The sequence below is a fragment of the Crocodylus siamensis genome, chromosome 1 (genome assembly GCF_052110815.1).
Source record: "Crocodylus siamensis isolate JL-2025a chromosome 1, ASM5211081v1, whole genome shotgun sequence".
NCBI classification, from domain to species: Eukaryota; Metazoa; Chordata; order Crocodylia; family Crocodylidae; genus Crocodylus; species Crocodylus siamensis.
The window spans coordinates 211,160,513-211,181,097 of NC_143395.1; the positions used below are offsets into that span (position 1 = coordinate 211,160,513).

At 44.1% G+C, this 20,585-nt stretch overlaps 1 protein-coding gene across 5 annotated transcripts in view; it reads right to left on the reverse strand.

Moving 5' to 3' along the window:
• Positions 1-8,602: 8,602 nt before the first annotated feature.
• The window catches only part of TMEM45A (transmembrane protein 45A), a 40,557-nt gene continuing 28,574 nt past the window's right edge, over positions 8,603-20,585 (reverse strand). For all 5 annotated transcript variants that reach the window (XM_090055719.1, XM_090055710.1, XM_090055680.1 and 2 more), the window contains 3 exons: positions 19,104-19,288; positions 14,641-14,786; positions 8,603-13,888 (listed from right to left, as the gene is read on the reverse strand). In XM_090055719.1, coding sequence (XP_089911845.1) covers positions 13,795-13,888; positions 14,641-14,786; positions 19,104-19,288 — 425 coding nt within the window. In that variant the 3' untranslated portion in view covers positions 8,603-13,794. The remainder of the gene's footprint in view (positions 13,889-14,640; positions 14,787-19,103; positions 19,289-20,585) is intronic.

Below are 20,585 nucleotides of genomic sequence, written 5' to 3' on the forward strand. Positions count from 1 at the left end.
GTAGTCAAGGAAATAGACTTGGACTTTTCAGTTGAGGAAGCTGGGTTTTTGGTTGTAGCCATGTTGATCTAAGGACACAGGCAGACAAGGTTCTTTGAGCAGATGTGATGTCGTTTACTAAACCAACTGAGTAGTTGGAAAAAAGTTCTTGGCAAGCTTTTGGGCGCAGTCACCCTTTTCAAGCATATGAAGTCTTTGTTGATCTGAGACCCCAAGGAATAAGAGAAGCTAAAAGTGTGGCAGGATGTCAGTGAGAATGTAAACAGGCAGAAATTAGGGAAACAAAAGGTAAAGCAGGGAAGGGGGTACGTAATCCAAGGTAGAAAAGAGGCTGTCTGTGAAAAGAGACAGACAGACAGAAACAGCCTCTTTTCTACCTTGAATTACCACCACTGTAGTGTCTCCCTTACCTTTGGTTTTTTTCCCCTGCTCCCCTCCCTCCCTCCCTCACCCCCCCCCCCCCCGCTTTACCTTTTGTTCTCCTCATTTCTACCTTTCTACCTGTTTACACTGTCCCTGACATCCTGCCACACTTTTAGCTGCTCTCATTCCTTGGAGTCTCAGAACAGCAGAGACTCCCCATGCCTAAAGAAGGGTGACCGCACCTGAAATCATGAACTTTCTTCCAAAACTAAAGATACTGCATGCCTCGCTAACAGTGGTCCTCTGTGAGCCCTACATAATGTTGCAGAAAAGACATAAGAAAGTTCCAGGAAACATTCAAGCTACTGGGAATTAGGCACAGTGAGATTTATAAACATCTATATTTCTTTATAAATATGGCCCATGGTTGTTTATCCTATTAGAAACTGCACCAGTACAACTAACCAATGATGGTAACTGATATAAACTCTCAATCTGGATGAGGCCTGACAGTAGATGCAGATAATGTAGGGACCCTCATTTCAGTGGAGAATAGTTGCCATAGACTTGCCATACCATTAGGACACTCACCATGCATAGGGAGAGCAGCTGAAGCCTCCAGATCAAGTTCTGCAATTTCCATTTAAGTGAATCATCTGGATGTTTCAGGGAGCCTCTGCCCAGTCTCTTAGGGTGCCTACAGATGTTTAGGGGCCCCGCTCTAACTCATGGCACTTTACACAAAGCAACATGAATTAGAGTTCACTCCCCCAACCCAATATGTTCATGTCTTAAGTCAGGGGGTGGGGTGGAGCCTACCTCCCAAACTGCCCCTATCCCCAGCCCTGACCCCCCAGCTCTGGGGCTGTCATTGGGGAGGGAGAGGGAAGGGAAGGGAGAAGCACAGAGCTGCTTTGCCTGGCTGCAGCTGGAGGTGGGGGCAGGCCGAGTAGAACAAAGCCCCCTCACCTTGGGGCCCCCCAGCTACCCTGGCCTGGTTATTGGGGGAATCTGGGCAAGACTTACAAGAGGGGGGAGGCTTCCCCCATCCCCTACCTGGGCCTTTTGACAGTGGAAGCATGGAGCTGGTGGCTGCTTTGCTGTGGCTAGGGCTGGGGGAGAGCAGTGCAGAATGATGCCCCCTTGCCTCACGGGCCTGGCCCGGCTCCCCCCAATACCCCAGCTGGAGTAGCTGGGGGGAGGCTGCACCCCCAAGCTCTGGTCACAGCAAAGCCACAAGCAGCTCCATGCCAATCCCTCCCTCTCACTCCCTGCCCTGCAGTCAGCCCTGTAAAGTGTGAAAAATGAACTCTGGAAGGAACACAAGTTCCTTACGCCACTCTGCTTCAGAGCACCTTCATCTAATATCTCATTTGACTAGGGTTAATTTTGTGTACAGCTGGCCATTTTTAAAGTGCTCTGCAGCCATGCATGTGTTATGTCATGGCTGTAGAGCACTTTCAAGAGCCCAGCTGTGCAAAAATGTGACTTGTATAAGCAACCCTAGGCAAAGGCTGTGGATGCTCTCTTCCCCTCTTGCCCTATCTTATCTGGTTCCCCTTATATAACATAACTGGGAAGGAAGGGAGAGAAGTGAACAGAAAAATTATATTGAAGTTTGGATAGGAAGACAAAGGGTGGACTTGAGAGTGGGTACCAAACAGATTGTAGGTGGGAGATATTAACTGGGTAACGGAAGAGAAAAGATTTTTCTCTCTCCTATCTTCATGCAACATCTTTCCCGCACTCTCCCCCTCCAAACAATGCCAGGTCTTGCTATCTCAAGCAGTAACTCATTCACCCCATAACACACAACAATATTTTTCCTAGTTCATTCTTTTGCATCACATACTCACACACACACACACACTCTGATTTCTTCATTACCTCCCTCCCACAGAGACTGGTCTCTCATAAATTAATCTACTCCACAAACAGCATCATCCCCAAACCTGCATCACACCATGAATGCCAATGCTCCCATATTTGTTGCTCTCCTGAGGTTTCTGTTTCCGTGCATTCCTTTCCTGGGGATGGTTGATATCAAGTGAAGTAAGGTGCTCAGTGCAAGAAGGCCCCCTCTAGGGCTGGTAGTGAAGTGGCTCCTCTCTCTCTCTCTCTCTCTCTCTCTCTCCCCCTCTCCCTCCCTCCCTCTCTCTCTCTCTCTCTCCTTTGCCTAGCCTGCATGGGAGAGCTGAAGAGAAGGATTTGCAGAACCAGGTGAATGCCCAGTCCTTTAAAGAGGAATAGAGGGGAAAGCCCCTTAATATGTAGATGGAGGTAGTTTGCCCTACCTCAGGAGGCCAGTGATACAGTAACCAATCAGAGGGTTAGGTTTCTTTCCTCATTGGAGGAGCCTGACAATCAGAGATCTATGAAGAAAACCTGCAGAACTATGTGGAAGATGTCAGCCCTTCCCTGGAAGTTGTCTGGAGGTAGTTAGAACAAGGTATTAGATCATTTATATAATATTTTCCACCTATAAATTAGAAAGGCATCTGTTTCCATTTTACAAAAACAGAATCTGAGGCACAGAATGGTTAAGTGACTGGAAGGTTATGGGGTACAAATCCAGCCAAGGCTGAAGGTCACAGCACATTAAAGGCATGGCCAGAATTAGTAATTTGTTTGATCCTCTATATTGTTCTGTATCAGTATAAAGCAGACACAAAATACTACCTGCAGCGGAAGGGTGGCTGTGGTTTTGCACTCATTTTGCAATGGTGTTACATAATTACCCAAAGTAGAAGGCAAGGTAAAATCAATTCTCAGACCTCCAAGTCCTGCTTCCTTTTCAGTAAGCCCCAGTTGCTCCTTGTCTCCCTCTGTATTAGGGATAAGATCTGTCATGGGCATCTAAGTTGCAGAGTTTTTTGTACAAGTCTGACAAAAATGCGGATCACAAGTGAAAGGGAATGAATTGGAAAAAACAATGGGATAGTCCCAATCCACTGACAAGTTCTGTTGGAAAACACAATCACCTTTATTTTTAAACATGAAACTATAGTGTAGACAAGAATTAAATCTGGAGAAATCTTAATACCTGCCAATGCATATGAATAGCATTATCTGTTTGTGCAGCAGTGAGGAACAAACTGTTCCTGAATGACTGGATATGCCTTTCCTAGTTCCCCTCCATTTCTTTTGACCCTTCATTAGGACCAGCTGTTTCTCATTTTCCTTCCTTTCCACTTTCAAGCCTGAACAAAGTATGACACCAGCAGCAAAAACTATCTTTGATATTTTTCTTTTCTCATATATTGCAGCTGGCTCACTTGAAGTTGTAAATAGCTAAAGTTATAGCATTGGGGCATTGCTTCCACTCACGCCATCATTTATTTCAAGGCAGGTCTATGCTATTGGTTTTTGTGCTATGAGCAGAACCTAGATACAAAAATCCTTTAGGCTGCTTACAGACATGGAAAAAAAACCCAAAGCAAAACAGCACTTTACTTTCAGTTCAGCACTCCCCTGTGCTGAGCACAGCACATACCCAGAAGGGGAATCATATCATTTGACCCAGCTCGGCCAGCATCTGTTTAGCTTGCACATTTCAGTGGGGCTTTTTGGCACTTTTATCTAATAGGTGATTGAATCAGCTATTAGATAAAAGTGCTAAAGCCCCACTGAAGCGTGAGAGCTACACAGACACTAGGGAGCCAAGTCAAACTGATGCAATTCCTCTTCCGGTAAAGTGCTGTTTTGTTGGTTTTTTCCCCATGTCTGTCAGCGCCCTTCAAAACAATATCCCTATTATAAAAGTTCTATTGACTGGTTTAAAATTATGCAGAATAATATACCCTTTTTGCCTCCTTTGAATATTCTATATATATAAAAGCCTTAGTCTGTCTGTGTGTCTGCCCATAACGCTTTATTTGCGCTCTGATTGGTTGTCTGAAACAAGCAGAGTGTCCCAGGGCATTCCAAACAGCCAGAGCGCCGCCATCATGGCAGCGATGAAGTGGACAGAGCAGAGCCACACCCGCCCCTGCTCCCCGGAGGTGGTGACAGCGCAGTTGCTGGCGGTGCAGCGCTGGCCTGGCCTCCCCCAGCTCTGGCTTCCCCCAGCTTCGGCCTCGCCACTGCCACCGGGCCACAACAAAAGCCAACAGAGATGGGGGGGGAGGTGGCAGGGAAAAGGAGGGGGGAGGGAAGCGGGAGGGGAGGGACACAGTGGCAGCCCACGCCGCTGGGCCCTGAGAACAGCCGGGAGGGTTGGGAACCAGGGAGGGGAAGAGGGTTGCATGTACCCAGACATGCAACAGTGGCAGCACAGGATGTTGGGTGGCAGCTGCAGCTGTCTTGTACAAACTTCCTCCCCCCATGCCTGGGAGGCAGTGGCGCCACAGGGTGGGACAGGAGGAGTGCAGAGTTGGATGGGGGCGGCGCACAAGGCCAGAGGCAGAGCGGCACTAGCGTGGGCCAGTGGGTGGCAGTGGTGGCTACCATCACATGTAAGCTCCCCTCCCCTCCATTCCTGTGAGTTGGCAGTGGTGTGGGGTGGATCAGCAGGTAGTGGGGAGGGCCCACAGGCCCGCACCAGGAACAGAAGGGGGTTGGGGGTTGGGCGCACAGGGCTGGATGCGGGGTCTGGGGGAGGCAGTTGCCACCGCATACAAACTCCCCTCCCCTCCCTGTTCCTGGGAGCCAGCGGTGGTGCAAGGTGGAGCAGCAGGGGGCAGGTGGGTGTACAGGGCTGCACTGGGGGGGAGGCCTTGGGGCCGGACACTGGGGAGGGAGCACCTGGGGCCAGAAGCAGCATGGCAGCAACATGGGGCACTGGGTAGCAACGCTCCGTCCCCACACATCCTGCCCCCAGTCATTCCCAATGGGCAATTTGCTAGTTATTTAATAATTTCTCTTAGCTTACTTGCTATTAAATAGTGTAAGTAGTGTATTCTCCAGTGCTCTTTTCTTTCCCCTCAGAGACTGACATTGGTTGACATAATAATATACGGGCACTTTATTTCAACTCCTGTTACATATTGTGATCTTGATCTTGTAGGCACCTTGGTTTGAAGAAAAGTTTGTGAGAGGTAACACCCTGTATACAAAGGCTGGGAAGAAAGAAATTCCCTACTTCCTATTTTCAAGCAGTTTCTAGGGTATGTTATAGTGTTTTATCTAACCTGTTTTTCATCTGATTTCTAACTGTTTTATGTAGTTACATCCTAAGCAGCTGGTCCAGTGCTACATGGAAGTCCACACAGTATAACAACTTAATTCTTTTGGGGCACATCTACATGAGTTTACTGTGGAACTGCGTAATCAGCTCCACAGTAAAGTCTCCACATCTACACTTGTGGCCCTATCATGTTGCAGTAAATTAATAAATGCTACTGTAGGCTAGTACTTCGTAACCTGTAGCAGCATTTACTGCGCAGAAACGCACATGTAGACACCTACCAGATAGGGCTGTATGAAACGGCAGTGTTTCATTTTAACTTCCATTTTGATGTTTCAGCAGGGCAGTGTTTTGTTTCGAGTTTCTTTTAATTTTGAAGCCCTCTTCCATTTTGTTTTGTTGAGACTGTTTTGCTGTTTCGACACTGTTCCAACATTTTGCCAATAGGCTATAAAGGGGAAGCATGAAACTGCCTATAACTTTGTCATTGCTTGGCAGATTTGGACAAAAACAGCAGGGATGGTAGCCCCTTCTGAGGCCATGAAGCCTGTCAGGTTTCAAGGAGATGGGGCAGGAGTTTCTGGGAAACTGCACCTCAAGCTGCTGACAAACAAAAGTTGTGACGTGTGACTGCATGTGTGTGTGTGTGTGTGTGTTTCGACTCCCCTCGTTTTGTTTTGAGGCTGTTTTGAAGCCTTTTGTTTCATTTTGATTTTGCTTCTTTGCTCCCCAAATGAAACACCTGGTGAAATTTTGCACAGCCCCGCACTGAAGCATCCTTGTACTCCAGCCAGCCCTTTGCATCACATTGTGCCAGGTCAGAGCAGGCCCGGGCTGGCAGGCTGAACCCCAGGGCCCCCAGCTCAATGTGCTGCTGTCCTATTTACATTTACATGCGCATCTAGGGCTGTGTGTAGACAAAACGAGAGGTGTGTGTGCAACACACTTTAAAGCGGGCTAAATGCTTTTGCACTGCTTTATTGGTGTTGGTGTTTGCACACCTCAGCGGCATATTACACATTAGTTCCAGCCACTGTAGAAAATTCAGCGGTGTAATGTGCCTTAAATGACTTGAGGCATAGCAAACTAAAATTCCTTCGAGGAGTTTTAATTTGCTGCCCCTACAACCACAGAGCAAAGCAGCAGGCTCCATGCAGCTCCACAGGAAACCCTGCAGGTAACCTTGTAGCAGCCCAGGAAAGCAGACTCCACCCAAGAAAGGTGGAAAACCTAATCTGCACACCCCCTCCCTCCCACCCTTCCCCCCTGAGCCTGCCTGCATGCCTGCCTATTTGAGCTGCATGGGGGCCCAATGTGGTGCCCCCCCCCCAGACTGCCCGAGCCAGGTTCCCGCGGGAAGGTGTTGCCTGGGGGGGCCCACCACTGCTGCGGAGGGAAGCACCAGCCCCTCCCCCCGCAGCCCGGGGACTGATCTGCCTGCTGGCAGCTCACCTTCCCTGCCCCTCCCTGTTGGAGAGGCAGGTAAGTGTGTGCACGACATGGAGATTTAATCAGCCCTAAATTGAAGTGGTGTTTTTTAAAACCCACCGCTTCAATTTAGGGCCCCCATTTTGTCTACATACAACCGTAGGTGCACATGTAAACACAGCACTCAAGATCAATAAACTCCAGCATGATATGCAGCAGTTTTTATTGCCCCACATTAATTGCACGTGTAGAGGTAACCTCTGAAATGCTGAAAATGATTGTGCCACAATTTTAATTTGTTTGGGTGATTTAATATTAATCAGCCATTATTTATTAGTTATTAGCCTTTTAACTACCAAATATTTTGGGTGGGCTAACATATGGAATAGAGGTCAAACGCCTGTTTTCTAGTTTCCCTTCCTTGCTTTTCTGGCAGAAAGACATCACGTTTGTTGTACATCTGTTTTACCCAAGGCTGCTCCCAAAGCCTCAAAAATTGCTGTTCTCTCCAGACATCTCATAAACAAGTCTTCAAACCAATGAATTTGCAATGGAAGCACTAACCTTATCCAATCCATTCAGATAATTTTTTGTTCTCTTATATAAGAAACCTTACTGGATATATTTATTTCAGGTCTTGTGTCTTCATTTTTAAGTGAACCTACTTTAATAAAAAAGGCAAATTAAAGTTTGATGTTAGGCATTTGTGGCTTTTTGATGTATGTAAACCTACTGTAAACTTCTTTGCAGCACCACAAGCTGCACAAGTTGCACATTAATCAGTGCAGGGTGCAGCACTGGGACAAAATTTGCTACCACAATTTCCTAGTAGTAAAAAAAAAAAATCCTGGAAAAAAAGCGGGGCCACCCATGCCAAAGTCCTGAGGCCCGGGACAAATGCAGAGATGGGGGAGCAGGCAGCTCATTGCTGGCTGCTCTCACATCTCTACACGCTGTGGAGCCCCCATGCTGATACACCCTGGCTGGCTGGAGCACAGGCTGCCTCAAGATGTGGGAACAGGCAGTCTGAGGCTGTCTGCTCTGCTGCTTTCACATACCTCAGCACGGGGGCTTCACTGCAGAGCCTCCGCACTGAGGCACATGCAGCCTCTGTGCTGGGGCACATTGTGGTTCACAGGAGGGCTCTGCTGTGAAGCCCCCATGCTGAAGCACGCAGAGACAGGTAGCTACCAGCCCAAGGCTGCCTCCCAGTGCAGCATGGAGTGGCTGGCTGAGGCGCAGGGTGCCTCAGCAAAGGGGCTCCAGAGCGCAAAGACGGGGGAGCAGGCAGTCCATGACCAGTCCAGGGCCCAGGGTACCTCAGTGCAGAGGATGGCTAGCCCCTGCTGAGGCACCTTGTGCCCCAGCTAGCCCCCCTGCAGCACGTGGAGCAGTGGGAAAATCTGTCCCAGTGCAAAGCACATTAGGCAAGTTGGTGGCACAAATTTGTGCCACTACTATTTGTGGGCATCCCCTTATTCGTGTGGACCCTGCCACTGACTGCAATTTAAAAATGCTCACCCTTACCCCTCCCAGGGACATTAAGCACGACAGAAACAAAGAAACTGAACTGGAAATGGAGGCAGAGCAGTCATTTGGAAAGTTGCAAAAGAATTGTAACACAGACTTAATACTCCACCATAAAGTTACACCATTACGTTGAGGAAACAAGAGCCTTCATAGATGAATAAATTGATTTTATTTAAATACAATTATAGGCACATCTTTTCTATTATTAACCACTATATCATTTGTTAAAAGGCACCAATATTTAACAATAATTTAAATATTTACGAAAGCAGTTACCTTTTTTTTTTTTTTTAATGACATTTGTAAACTTGATAGACTCCATCCACTCCTTGAGTTCAAATGTTAACAGTTGATAAAGAAATGCCAAAGGTCAAATTTATTTAATGATTATAGCTACATGATAAGGAACAGCATTTGAAAACACTGAGTGAAACTTTCTACTTAAAAAACAATCCTCCCTAAAAGATGATGTTTAGATTCATTGTGCTATTACAAAAAATACTAGACAGGTTGAGTATACTATAAATACTGTAAACATTACTATAGTCTCGTGTTTGTATTTGAACATGGTAGCACCAGACCTCTGGATTGGTAGTCCAGAATTTCAAAACATCAGGCTGTAAGATATGTTCCTGCCAATACATATTTCTCCAGAGACGAGACTTTATATATCATGGTATTAAATAGCTGTGCCTATGTTGAAGTTAGCCTCTGGTACAGTGGTTCCCAACCTTTTTTTTCCATGACCCATTGCTGGGAGCGGAGTGTGGCAGCAGTGGTGACGCAGGGGCAGGGGAGCTTGTCTTTTCCATGCAGTACTGCTGGCATTGCCCCTGTGACCCTCATTTTGTCACGACCCGGGGTTGGGAACGGCTGGTCTAATAGATTAAGCTTCATTTCAATGCAGCATTGCAATATACTATTCGAGGACTAGGGAGACAGAAATGTCACCCAGTCATGTTGAACAGCCTCACCATACACCTGCAGGCCAGCTTACACTAGGTTCTGAGTGCCTTCAATTCACACTTAAGTGACAACTCTAACCGCTTGGCAAGTTCCACCCCTCTATGTCAAAAGCTACTCAGAAGAACCACGAGCAGCCAATAAATCACTAGTTTTAGAGGAGGAATTGGTTTGAGCTGAAAAATTCCAGTTATGGATTTTAAATGCCAAGATGTGTGATGCAGGTGTGCTCTGTTCTGGTTTGATTCATTACAGTAGTAGAACCAGCACTGAAACTGAGATTCAGATTACAAGGTATGCCTTCCTGTCTGTTAAAATGTAGGATTTAGGTTTAGGTCTATTTGTACAGTAAACCAAACTACTTATCAAAAAGACAGGTTTGGCAAAGGCAAACATAAGATATGGGAAAACTTGGAAGGAAAGCATTGGACATTATGAAATGTTTTAATTTTTTTATTTTAGCAAGTTGCAATGCCAATTTTGCTAATAAGAAAAAGTATTTTATATGTAAGTGACTCCTGTAGTTTCTTTGAATTCCTAGAGGGCAAACTGCATCAGACACTCTTGGTTTTCCTAACTTTCCAATTATTCTATGTGGCACCCTCCGAATCTCGCACAGGAAGGCGCAGGCCACCCCTCTCAGGAGACTGAATCATACATGGGTTTCCTGCATGACAACTGTAATGGAGCATGTGACAAAAGCAGCAACAACATTCAGTTCTATCACAGTTGCTGGAATCATGCCACAGCTTAGTTCCTTGAATATGGGTACTTCCAGAAGTTCAGTCAAAGATTCTCAGAACCAAGAAAGTGAAAAGAAGAGTTCTCATGGATACCCACTTCTTGTCTCATTAGTGACAATCTGTCTAAAAGAGAGTGGGTGCCCAGCTTTCCCTTCCCAGTTCTGGCCCTCGTGTTCCAACACAAGCTCTCACTAGCTTAGCAGATCAGCATGAAAACAGCAAGGTTTTTAGAAAGGAAAGCAATGCTAAATCCCCTCTAGTTTCACAACTAGTGCAGGTTACTGAAATATTTAACTCACCCTTGGGCCCACTCTGTCAAATGACTTGGATTCATTGCCAACACAAGTTTCTGCAATGAACCCCAAGGTTCTATATTTTAACAATATCATTCAGCTATTGGAATGGAAACTGCAAGAGATGTCCCCTGTATTGTATACTCGAACTGTTAAAGGACTGTGTTTTGTTTCATCTCCTTTTCTTAAAATTTGCAGCCGCTGGTTCAGTAGTATTATCTATATCACAGATGTAGCTCTTTTTATACATAGGATCTCAAGGAAAGAGAATAAAACATAGTTTTACATTATAGTCAGATTCAATGACAACCATGCTGCTTCAAATCTTTTGCTGATATAAATAGCCAAAATACCACTGATGCCAATGGAAATGTCCTTTAATTGATGCCAGCAGATCATCTGATTTTAATGGGGTTATAATTAGTATAACGAATGTGAGATTAGACCCCACGTGCCACACAAGTCTTAAGGGGTAGGTATTATTTCTACTACGAAGATAATGCCATGGACTGCTGTGAAAAAAAAACTTTGACATGATGACAGGGAAATGCCAATAAATATGGAACATGAAAACACAGATACCTAATTCACAGGAATGTCCTAAGGCAGGGTTCCTTATTGCTGCAGAGAGATACAAGACTAACCAAAGGAAAGCACTTAAGAGCAAATAATGGAAGGATCAATAGACGCGTACTGTGAAGTTAGGCTCTGGGATCCAAACTTTCCCATTTCACAGAGCACCTAAACAAATGAAAAGTTTGGGAGCACACTGTTCTCAGGGTGTAAATTAGGCTTATCTTTGTTCTTAACTATATTTTTTAACTACAAGCATCAGCCTGTCCTGACACTTGATGGGGATTAAAATAAATTTAAAAATAACCAATTAAAATTTTCATTCTAAAGAGACACTCCAAACAGGCTGTGTCCTTTAACATACTCAAGGCTCAGCTCACTTCAGGGTAGCCCTGAGTTATGTGAATTATTTGTACAGTATTACTTGTTATTGAGAAGAATGTGGGGAATACCTGAGCACCATGCTTTTTAATGCATGCAATATTTTAAATTTAGTTCCAGGTTAAAGATTTTAAAGTTTAGCTTAGCCTGGAAGATCTCTGTAAAACTTCTATAGCTTCACTCTCGAAACACCAGCAGCTGAAGATAGGATTCCCTGAAAAAAAACAGGTTCTTGTAGCCGTGTTAATCTAAGGACATGGGCAGACAAGGTTCTTTCTTCATCTCAGCCTGACAAAGGGTTTTTGAACCCGAAAGCTTGCTAAAAAAATTTGTTTTCCAACTATTTAAGTTGGTCTAATAAAAGATATCAGATTCACTCAAAGAACCTTGTCTGCCTAGGTTCTTGTAGTGCATCTGTAAATTTAAATGTTCAGTAACTACACAAAAGAAAGTGTCTTGAGCTTTTCTCCTTATTCCTGTGTTCCCTGTCATCTATAAGTTATGACAAATAGATTTTTATATGATAGTCCTGCTGCAATTTGATTTTAAGTTATATTAAGCTTGACAATGAAGGCCCAAGGATAATCCAGAAGACTATCACACACATAAAAACCAAATCCTGCCCCCACAACTCTTAGCTGCCAGTGAAAAGGATGACGTTATGTCAGAAAGCAGAACTGGGCTCTAGCCAAGGAGTATATTGTAAAAACATTAGCATAATAAGAGAAAAACATACTTCCCTGGTTCTAGTCTCAATGGGTTGGAACTTCTTTTATAAAACATATTACTCTGCAGCTTTCTGTTTTTAAATGAATAAGTGTAATACTTTAATAAATATTTTTAAAGGAAGCATTCTAGAATCAAGGTTTGTGCAGAGTAAATGACCTACCATTAATGATTCCTGCGTAACACTGCCTGAAGGATTCCTATTGTACTCTATACTAGCAGTTCCCAAGCTCCGACAGATTGCGCACCACCAACTTAAAACAATACAACCTTAAGTACCACCAACAAATTTTTAAGATCAACCTAAGTACCACCAGCAAATAATAAACCTGCCTGCGTAACACTGGTGGTACCCATACCACAGATTGGGAACTGCTGCTCTATACTCTAACACATAGACCCTATAAAAACATAAATTATTGTTGAAGAGCAAATGCCCACTCATGTCCAACTGTAGTCTTTTAAAAGAATAAACTTGGGTCATAGTTGTACTTCCAATTTTATACCCTCTGGGGGCAGTATAACTGCATGCAATACAGCTCACTAAAATTTTGCCACATATCATTCCTTTCCTATTCCTACATGTGATATGAAGGCACATCTTTTCTGTAACAGCAGCTAAAGGCACTCTGCACTTCAAAGAACAGGGCTTCAATTTGTCCGAGAAAACTATTTTAAATTCAGCTATTGCTCCGTTGCGCAAATAAAGCTAAAACTGAGAAAACATTTGTTATGTGCAGCACACTGCTCTACAGAATGCTCAGTATTTGCAAGAGAAGTGCAGGGGGAACAGTGCAGGTATCTCCGCCATGGGCTGGATGCAAGCACACTTGCTATCAACGCTGAGCCTAGCATGCACATTTATGCACCATGTGTCATCATGCAACTGCTTCTGTGCCCTGCTGAAATCCTCCCAACCTGCATGGAGGGAAAAACAATCTCTGGGGTAAAAAATGAATTGGAATGTTGCTCTACTCAACACACAGCAACCCTCCTATAAAAAGTTGTTATCCCTGCTGTAGAGAGTAAAGTCACTGTACTGGGAAGCCCAGGGTAAGAAGAGGGCCCTGGAATAGGTAGCTTCTCATAATGACGGTAGTCATTTTTTAAAACTTTGATCATTTCATAGAAATTGGAATGAATACATATGATAATGAACAAATTAATTATCTAATGAGCAATGACATTCTTTGATATATTCAACAATGTAAATGTAAGACTTTTCTACCAGTTTGTGTGCTTGTGCTTTTTCCATTTGTTTTAGCATCTACACTGTTCTTTTATGCACAATTGGAACAAAATAGCTTTTTGGGGATCTTAATACATGGAACTCTATTAGCTTCTCCAACAGCAGCAGCAGAATATCACTCAGCAACTAATGAGTTTGAACTGACTGATTTACAGTATCACCCAATCCAATATAAATTTGGATAACAAGAAAATATTTTTCTACTGAACCATGTGAGAAATAAGGTACTAACAAAAACACCACAAATTACTTACTCTCTGCAGACAAGAATGCAATCCAGTAGAACTATACAGTATTCAAAGGATGCTTTTTGCATAGTGAGTAGTATAAGGAATGAACAAGGTGGTAAACACATCTAGGAATGAGGTAACAATTAACCTAATATACTCAAGGCAGCAGACTGGTAAAACAGAATTTATACTAGATTTCATCTTCTGATTCCTGATCCCGCTCAGCTGTTTTCAGTAATCCCATCTCCACAGACTGAGCCTGCTTAATCTTTGAACAAACTCTCCTGGAAAGGGTAAAAGAAAGGGAAAATAAGCCACACATTTATCAGTCTAAATCAAACAGAGTCAAATGCTGACTCTGGTGATTTTGCAAAGGATGTAGGAGGCAATCATTTTTGTCACTAGATTTAAGACGACTATAAGAACTATAAATGGCTATCAGGGGTATACCATCCTGATAAATGGAAAGGGTACAAAAAAGGAGCGAGAGAATGGTAGGAGAAAAAGATGGGCGAGATCCTGCAGTCTAACACTGATGAAAATCCCATGTGCAATTCCACAGAAATGAAGACTCCAGAAGTTTTGCCAGAGGAAAACTTTTCAAGACCAGATAAAGGGCTACCATTAAGAATCATTGGACACAACTGGCCAGAAGAAAATGACATTTAATCCAAGGAAAATATTAACAGTGAAGTCCGTTAGTCTGTGCTTCAGATCAAATGTTAATACCCTCCCAACTAACATACTGGTACAGGCAAGCACTTATAACAAGCAAGCTGTAGGAGAATGATTCTAATCTGACCTTCACATTTTAACAGTCTCTAACTTTTCACCAGGGTTATTCTTTACTTTTATTGAATGGGTCAGTTACATATTATGCCTTCGCAACATGCTATTTTTCATTTTCCTTTTAAGAAAAAAGGAACAAAAAAAGAGCCTGATTTTAATTTTTTCAACTAAGACCCCTCTGAAATAAAGCCTCTCTCATGGTGTAACAACACAGTTCTCCCATGTTTTAGTTCTGCATTTAACTTACCAGCTGACAATGGTGTAGTTCACTGCAAGTATAAGAAAAGCAAAGGCATAATGCCAGCAATAGCACATCGTCAAGAACATCATATTATTGTGATCCATTTGGTTCCATTCTGGGCTTCCATTTGGAGGATACAGTACAAAGCCAATCTATAATTAAATGAAATACAGTTTATAACACTCATCTGATATCTATGCTATGCCACATCACATATTGCATGTGTACCACATGTCAAACAGCAACTGCTTACAGATTTTTTTTATACTGGTGATTATGTCTAAGATGTTATTAAAACAGTTATGCAGCATCACATTCAAATTTGATCATAAAAAAACCCTATAGCACAGAAAGACAAAGAAATCCATTCAAAGACAGTGACAATTCCAGGGGACCTTGGTTGCTCCTTCTTTCCTCATGCAGACAAACTCCGTACCAGCCTGAATGATCCTGCAGTAGTCAAGCTTGTATGGTATGAGTAGAGACCAAATGCACAGCCATTTTGTAGTCTGAAGGGGAAACAAAATACCAACTAGAAAAACTGCCTGGCTCCAAGATTGCCCGAACTCCCATAAACACTGACCTTACTCCCTGCACTCCAAAAGCCTGCTTACTAGGTTTTCTTTATGAGAAGGAGCAATAATCCCCTTACACTGTAAATAAAAATTGTTTGTATCTGAATATGTCGTCTTAATTTCAAGAGAAGGAGCTTGATTTTGCAAAATTTGAGTTTCATAGTATCACTTTGCATAAAAACAATAAAGACAAATAAGAACTGCTCTCCTCTGCACCCTGTGAAAAAGATTTTTCTTTTAAAAATAATAGAAGAAGTGACATCCTCATCTGAACCTGCAAACTACTGGCAGTTACAATTGTGGGACACTGTCTCAGGAGGTAGAAAAGCACAAACTCATTTTACTGTGTAAAACTATCATCTGTCCTGGTTTAAGTTAAACCAGAATTCCCCAGCATCCCAGCATGCTTTTCAGTCCTGGGCTGGGCTGTCTGCTCCTGAGAGCTGGGCTGGCCTTTCCCATCTCCCCCCTATCCAGAGCTCCAGCTGGCTAAAGAGGGGGTGGAAGCTACAGGCACAGCAGCATCTGCCTGGCTTCCACCTGCCTCTCCCCACCCCACTGCTCAAGCAGTGATCCCCACCTCTCCAACAGCAAGGACCCCAGCAGCACGACCCTGGCTGGCATCTGGTCACGGTCATGCCACCCTCATGCTAGCTAATGGTGAGAGGTGTCCATGTGTGTCTCCAATTTTACTGGAACAAAGACAGACAGAACAGGGCTTTTTGGAATTAATCATCAGGTCAGCTAGTAATGTCCCTCCATTCTTCCCTACAAATGCCTTTAAGAAAAAGCTGTTTAAGAAAAGCTTGGTCCAGTGAGAAGTTTTCGTTTTATTGATGGGTTGATAAGCTTTGTGTTCTAATAAACTCCCTGCTGGCTGTTGGCTTGTTTCAAAGGGCACAATCTGTCAGTGTTCAAGAGAGGACAGAGAGAGGTGTGAAAAATGACCTGGTTTTCAAAGCATGGGACCTGTGAGTGCCATCAGTTTGCTACAGACAGTATGAAAAAGCAGGGAGAGGGAGATTGAAAGCTCAGTACCATCAACAGATGCATGCAGTCCACATAAACAGTCCTCCCTCTCCCATCCCCCGCTTTGCCTCAGAGTGTGAGCCACAGGCCAGGGTCTGGCAACACTCCTCACTCCTTGAGCAGCAAGCAGTGGGGGAAAGCCTGACAAGGGCTGCTTCCCTCTCCCCCTCTAAGTACACCCCGGCTGGGGACTATGTAGAACAGGGTGGGGATTTAAATACCTCCCTAATCATAGCGTCCTGCCATGCCGCCGCCCTTCAGCTCAGCACTGCTGCAGGGAAGGGAGGACTCACTCTAATGCCCCCTGGCTTCTAGCCTGAGCCACTGCAGGGATGTGCCTGAATCAAAAGTGAATTGTCTATCCACCTGCAAATCGGTTCAATCTCCACAGGTTAGACTAGCCTGCAAAGATTGAATCAATTCAAGCTCAAGCTTTTTGAATGTCTGTTCCTAGCCTTGGTGACTATCCAAGCTGACCCAGGACAGACTAATACTAGTTCTCTGTGCCACTAAGTCTCTTCTAGAGTCAGTGCTCAGCAATTTAGTTGGGAACTTTTGAGGCAAGGCAAGTTTCACATGCAAAGCACTGGTAAAGCAAAAAGAAAATTCACTCATTTTTTACATGTGTACTGTTCTGCACCCAATGGGCACCTATACATGAGTGCAGAGGCTGCTGCAACACTCTGGAATTCTAGTGCATTGAAGCAGACTTGAGTAATCAGCCTCTGTGTCTCATGTATCAGTGTCCCCACACTTAAAAATAACAGCAGGGGTCAAATGAGCTTTTGTTCAAGCATCCCCACCACCATTTTTCAGCATGGGGACACTGATACATGAGATGCAGTGCCATTTTAATTAAAGCAGCTCTCAGTGCCGCTCTAATTAAAAAGTGTTGCCCCACTCCCACTACCCCCAGAGCATGTGTAAGAGTGCCGAATGTGTGGTATTCTGTCATACACACAGGTAAAGTCTGTAATCCAAGCGTGAAAAAGCCACACTTACATATCTTTTATTTTTTCAAGTTACATCTGTGGTGTACTTTGAAACCAAAAACACTTTCCCAATTATTTGTCTAAATGAATACTAGATATATAAGAAAAAATAAATGACTACCTTTAACTCTTCTGTTGTACCATTTTTTAATCAACCAAGAAAACTGCCCATATTTCAAAATACAGCAGTATGCTCTGAGATGCCCAACATTTTTCTTGAGCTCAGTTATGGAAAAGATTCATGTTTAGGTGGTATTTTCCTTGTCAATGAAAACTTCTACATATTTGATTTAGTGCTAAAAGTCCAAGGTTTGTGAGGAACAGCCAACGGTTTAATTTTCCATGTCTGGCCAGAATATAAAAAGGGAAGCCAGTCTAGACATACTGAAACAAAGAATCACTCTAGTGACCAGTTTTCCAGCATCAGGCCAAGTCTAAGTGCCTGTTAGTGCAGCAATTCATAAAATAAGTATGTGCCACCATCTTTATTTTGAGTATACATGGTTCTGACAATAACTCATTAACACATAGCTATTAAACTCCTGCTAAAAATGTGGAATGACAAAGTGGCGATAGGAACACCCGCTAGATCTTAAAAAGGTAACTGATGCTGCATAATTGAAGTAATAAAGTTCTGGGCTGCAGTTTTACTTGTTCAAATCCCAATGTTTTTAAATTGGCAAGCTGTGTTTTATGCAAGGGCTTTGGCCCAATCTTTAGTTACCTTGAGCCTAAATATCTTAAGCCTTAGTGACCCATTGGGATGCTTTTCAGTGGAGAGATGGAGTCAACTCAATGCATTCAAGATATTTCCCTTTATCCTTCTTCTTCACAGTAACTTCAGTGTTCACAGGACCTTTTCTCTACCTTATGCCTTATTTTATTAACTATGGACTAACACACTTTCTCTGCACAATTACTATATTTAGGTAGGAGTAGGAAATATTAACTGCCCCCTCCGCTGCTTTCCTTCTAGCTCCAGCCCTGCTCTAGCCCAAGGCATAAAATGCATCTGCTCCAGCCCCAGCCTGACCATGCAGCAGTCAGGGCCAGAGCTGCCAACACCATTGCTACATGGCTGGGCTGAGGCCAGGGCAACCATGTGTTCTGTGACCCAGGCTGGAGTGGATTCAGAGCTAGTGGGTAAGCAGCAGCAAAGGAGCAGAAGTGGTGAGGGGGTAAGGGGGCAGCGTAGAGGTTGGGCAGCTGCAGCTCCAACTCCAACCCTGGGGAATCAGAGCCACAACAGCTGCTTGCCCCTACCCCTCTGCCCCCCCCCCACACAATTGTACTTGAATCCAAGGGGACAAAGGAACTATCTGGACTTGGGAAAACAGAAGTAGCAGTAAAATAGTTTCCTCATCTTTAACTTGGTATTATAATAAAATCTTACATCTCTGTAAGGGCACTGATGATTAATGGCCCTTTGTGAATACTCTGGGATCAGTGTATAAAATGAATTGTGCAAATACCTAGTACAGGATTCACAATCAGGCTGTGGCAGCACTCCAGATCTTTTTAAAGGTGCTATGGTGTGCCACACAATATCATCCTAGTTAGGGGTGCAAACACCTACAGATGATTCACCAGATAAACCCAAACATTTCAAATAGGTATCTATAATGTTAAACACATTCTGACTTGTTGTGCTCTTTCTGAGTTCTATGCAACAGCAGAGTTGCTCTATTATTTTTCTGTAGTCAAAAAAGAAAAAAGTGAAAAGGAAGAGGAAGCATTTTCCAAAGGGGTACCTTGGATCTAAACAGGTTGAGAACCACTGGCCTAGTAGGTCATCCCTGAGGTATCTGCAAAGGGAATAACGACTAACAGAAACCAAGGAAGAAATCTTAAAAGTCATGAAACAAAGACTCACCTGCCAGAACCAGCTGCCCTGCAGTATGCACAGACTTGTACGGAACATCTCTAGTACAATGCTACCGCGGAAAAAGACCTCCAGAAATATGCAAATAGCTGCACCAAAGATAGCCACTAACAGTAACTGATGAACATGAAGATCCAACATGGCTCTTCCATGTATGTGGTAATAAAAGAGGAAACCTGTGACAACAGAGAAGATCAGTCTTAAGACAACAGGATTAAACTAGGCATTTTGTTGTAATAACATCTAAAACCTCTACAAAAAAACCCCAAACAGTAAACACTGGTCTTTTTCTCTTTGTATCAAGACCTTCTAAAAATTATTTTTCAGAATGAATTAAGGTATGAAAACAGGTCCCTTTCTACTCTAAAAACAAAAAATGGGAGAGGGAGATGATAAATTATTTACCTTGGTGTGGGTTGCTGCCCATGGCCAGTAAGGGGCAGGTGGACATGCTAGCTTCCATACCATACTTCTCATCAATTAAAAAAAAAAAAGGCATTACTGGTAACAGAGACAGAGACAATCACCATATTTAGAGTGTAACAAGAATGGTGCTGTAGTATGCTCATCTTGTGTTTCCTGGTGACTGATGCATGTGTAGATACACCCAAGCTAGCTTCAAACTAGCAAGCTCTGCACTAGCTAGCACTGGTACCAACATCAGCAAAGCTACAAAGGCAGTGACTTCAGCTCCCAAGTACTTACACTGAGGGTCCTGGACAGACTTGTGCTGTCCAGGTAATTAGGACAGATGGTTTAAACCTACCTCTATGGCTGGAAACACATCTTTGGTGGAGCACAATCAACAATGGGGTCAAAGGAGGGGCAAGCTGAAGTGCTCTGGGTCAAGATACAAGGGGGCCGTGGGGAGAGGGATCTAACGGTGGGGGTCTACTACAGACCCCCCAACCAAGGGGAGAAGCTGGACCAGGAATTTTTGGGCCAGCTTGCAGAGACACTTAAGGCAAGTGATGTAGTTGTCAGGGGTGATTTAAATTACCCGGACATCTGCTGGGAGGAACAGTCAGCCAGGTCGGACCGTTCCAGGAGGTTCCTGGCCGAGATACAGGACCTCCACTTAATCCAGGAGGTACACAGTCCCACCAGAGGAAACGCCCTGTTGGACCTAGTCCTGGCCACAGGCGATGGCCTGGTAAGGGGCCTCCAGGTCCTTGACCACCTGGGTGATAGTGATCATCGCTTGCTGGAATTCACCATCCAGCGCAGGGTGTCAAGGGCCTGCAGCAAGGTGGCAGCCCTAGACTTCAAGAGGGCCAACTTCAACGAATTGAGGGGATTAGTGGGAGAGGCACTGCGGTTCTCGAGAGCAGGGGAATTCAGTGCCCAAGATGAGTGTTCATTCCTTAAGGAGATGATATTCAAGGCCCAAGGGGTGACCATCCCAACAAGAAGCAAGGGGGGCAGGAGTGCCCGAAAGTCCCCCTGGCTCACCAAGGGTGTACGGGAATGCCC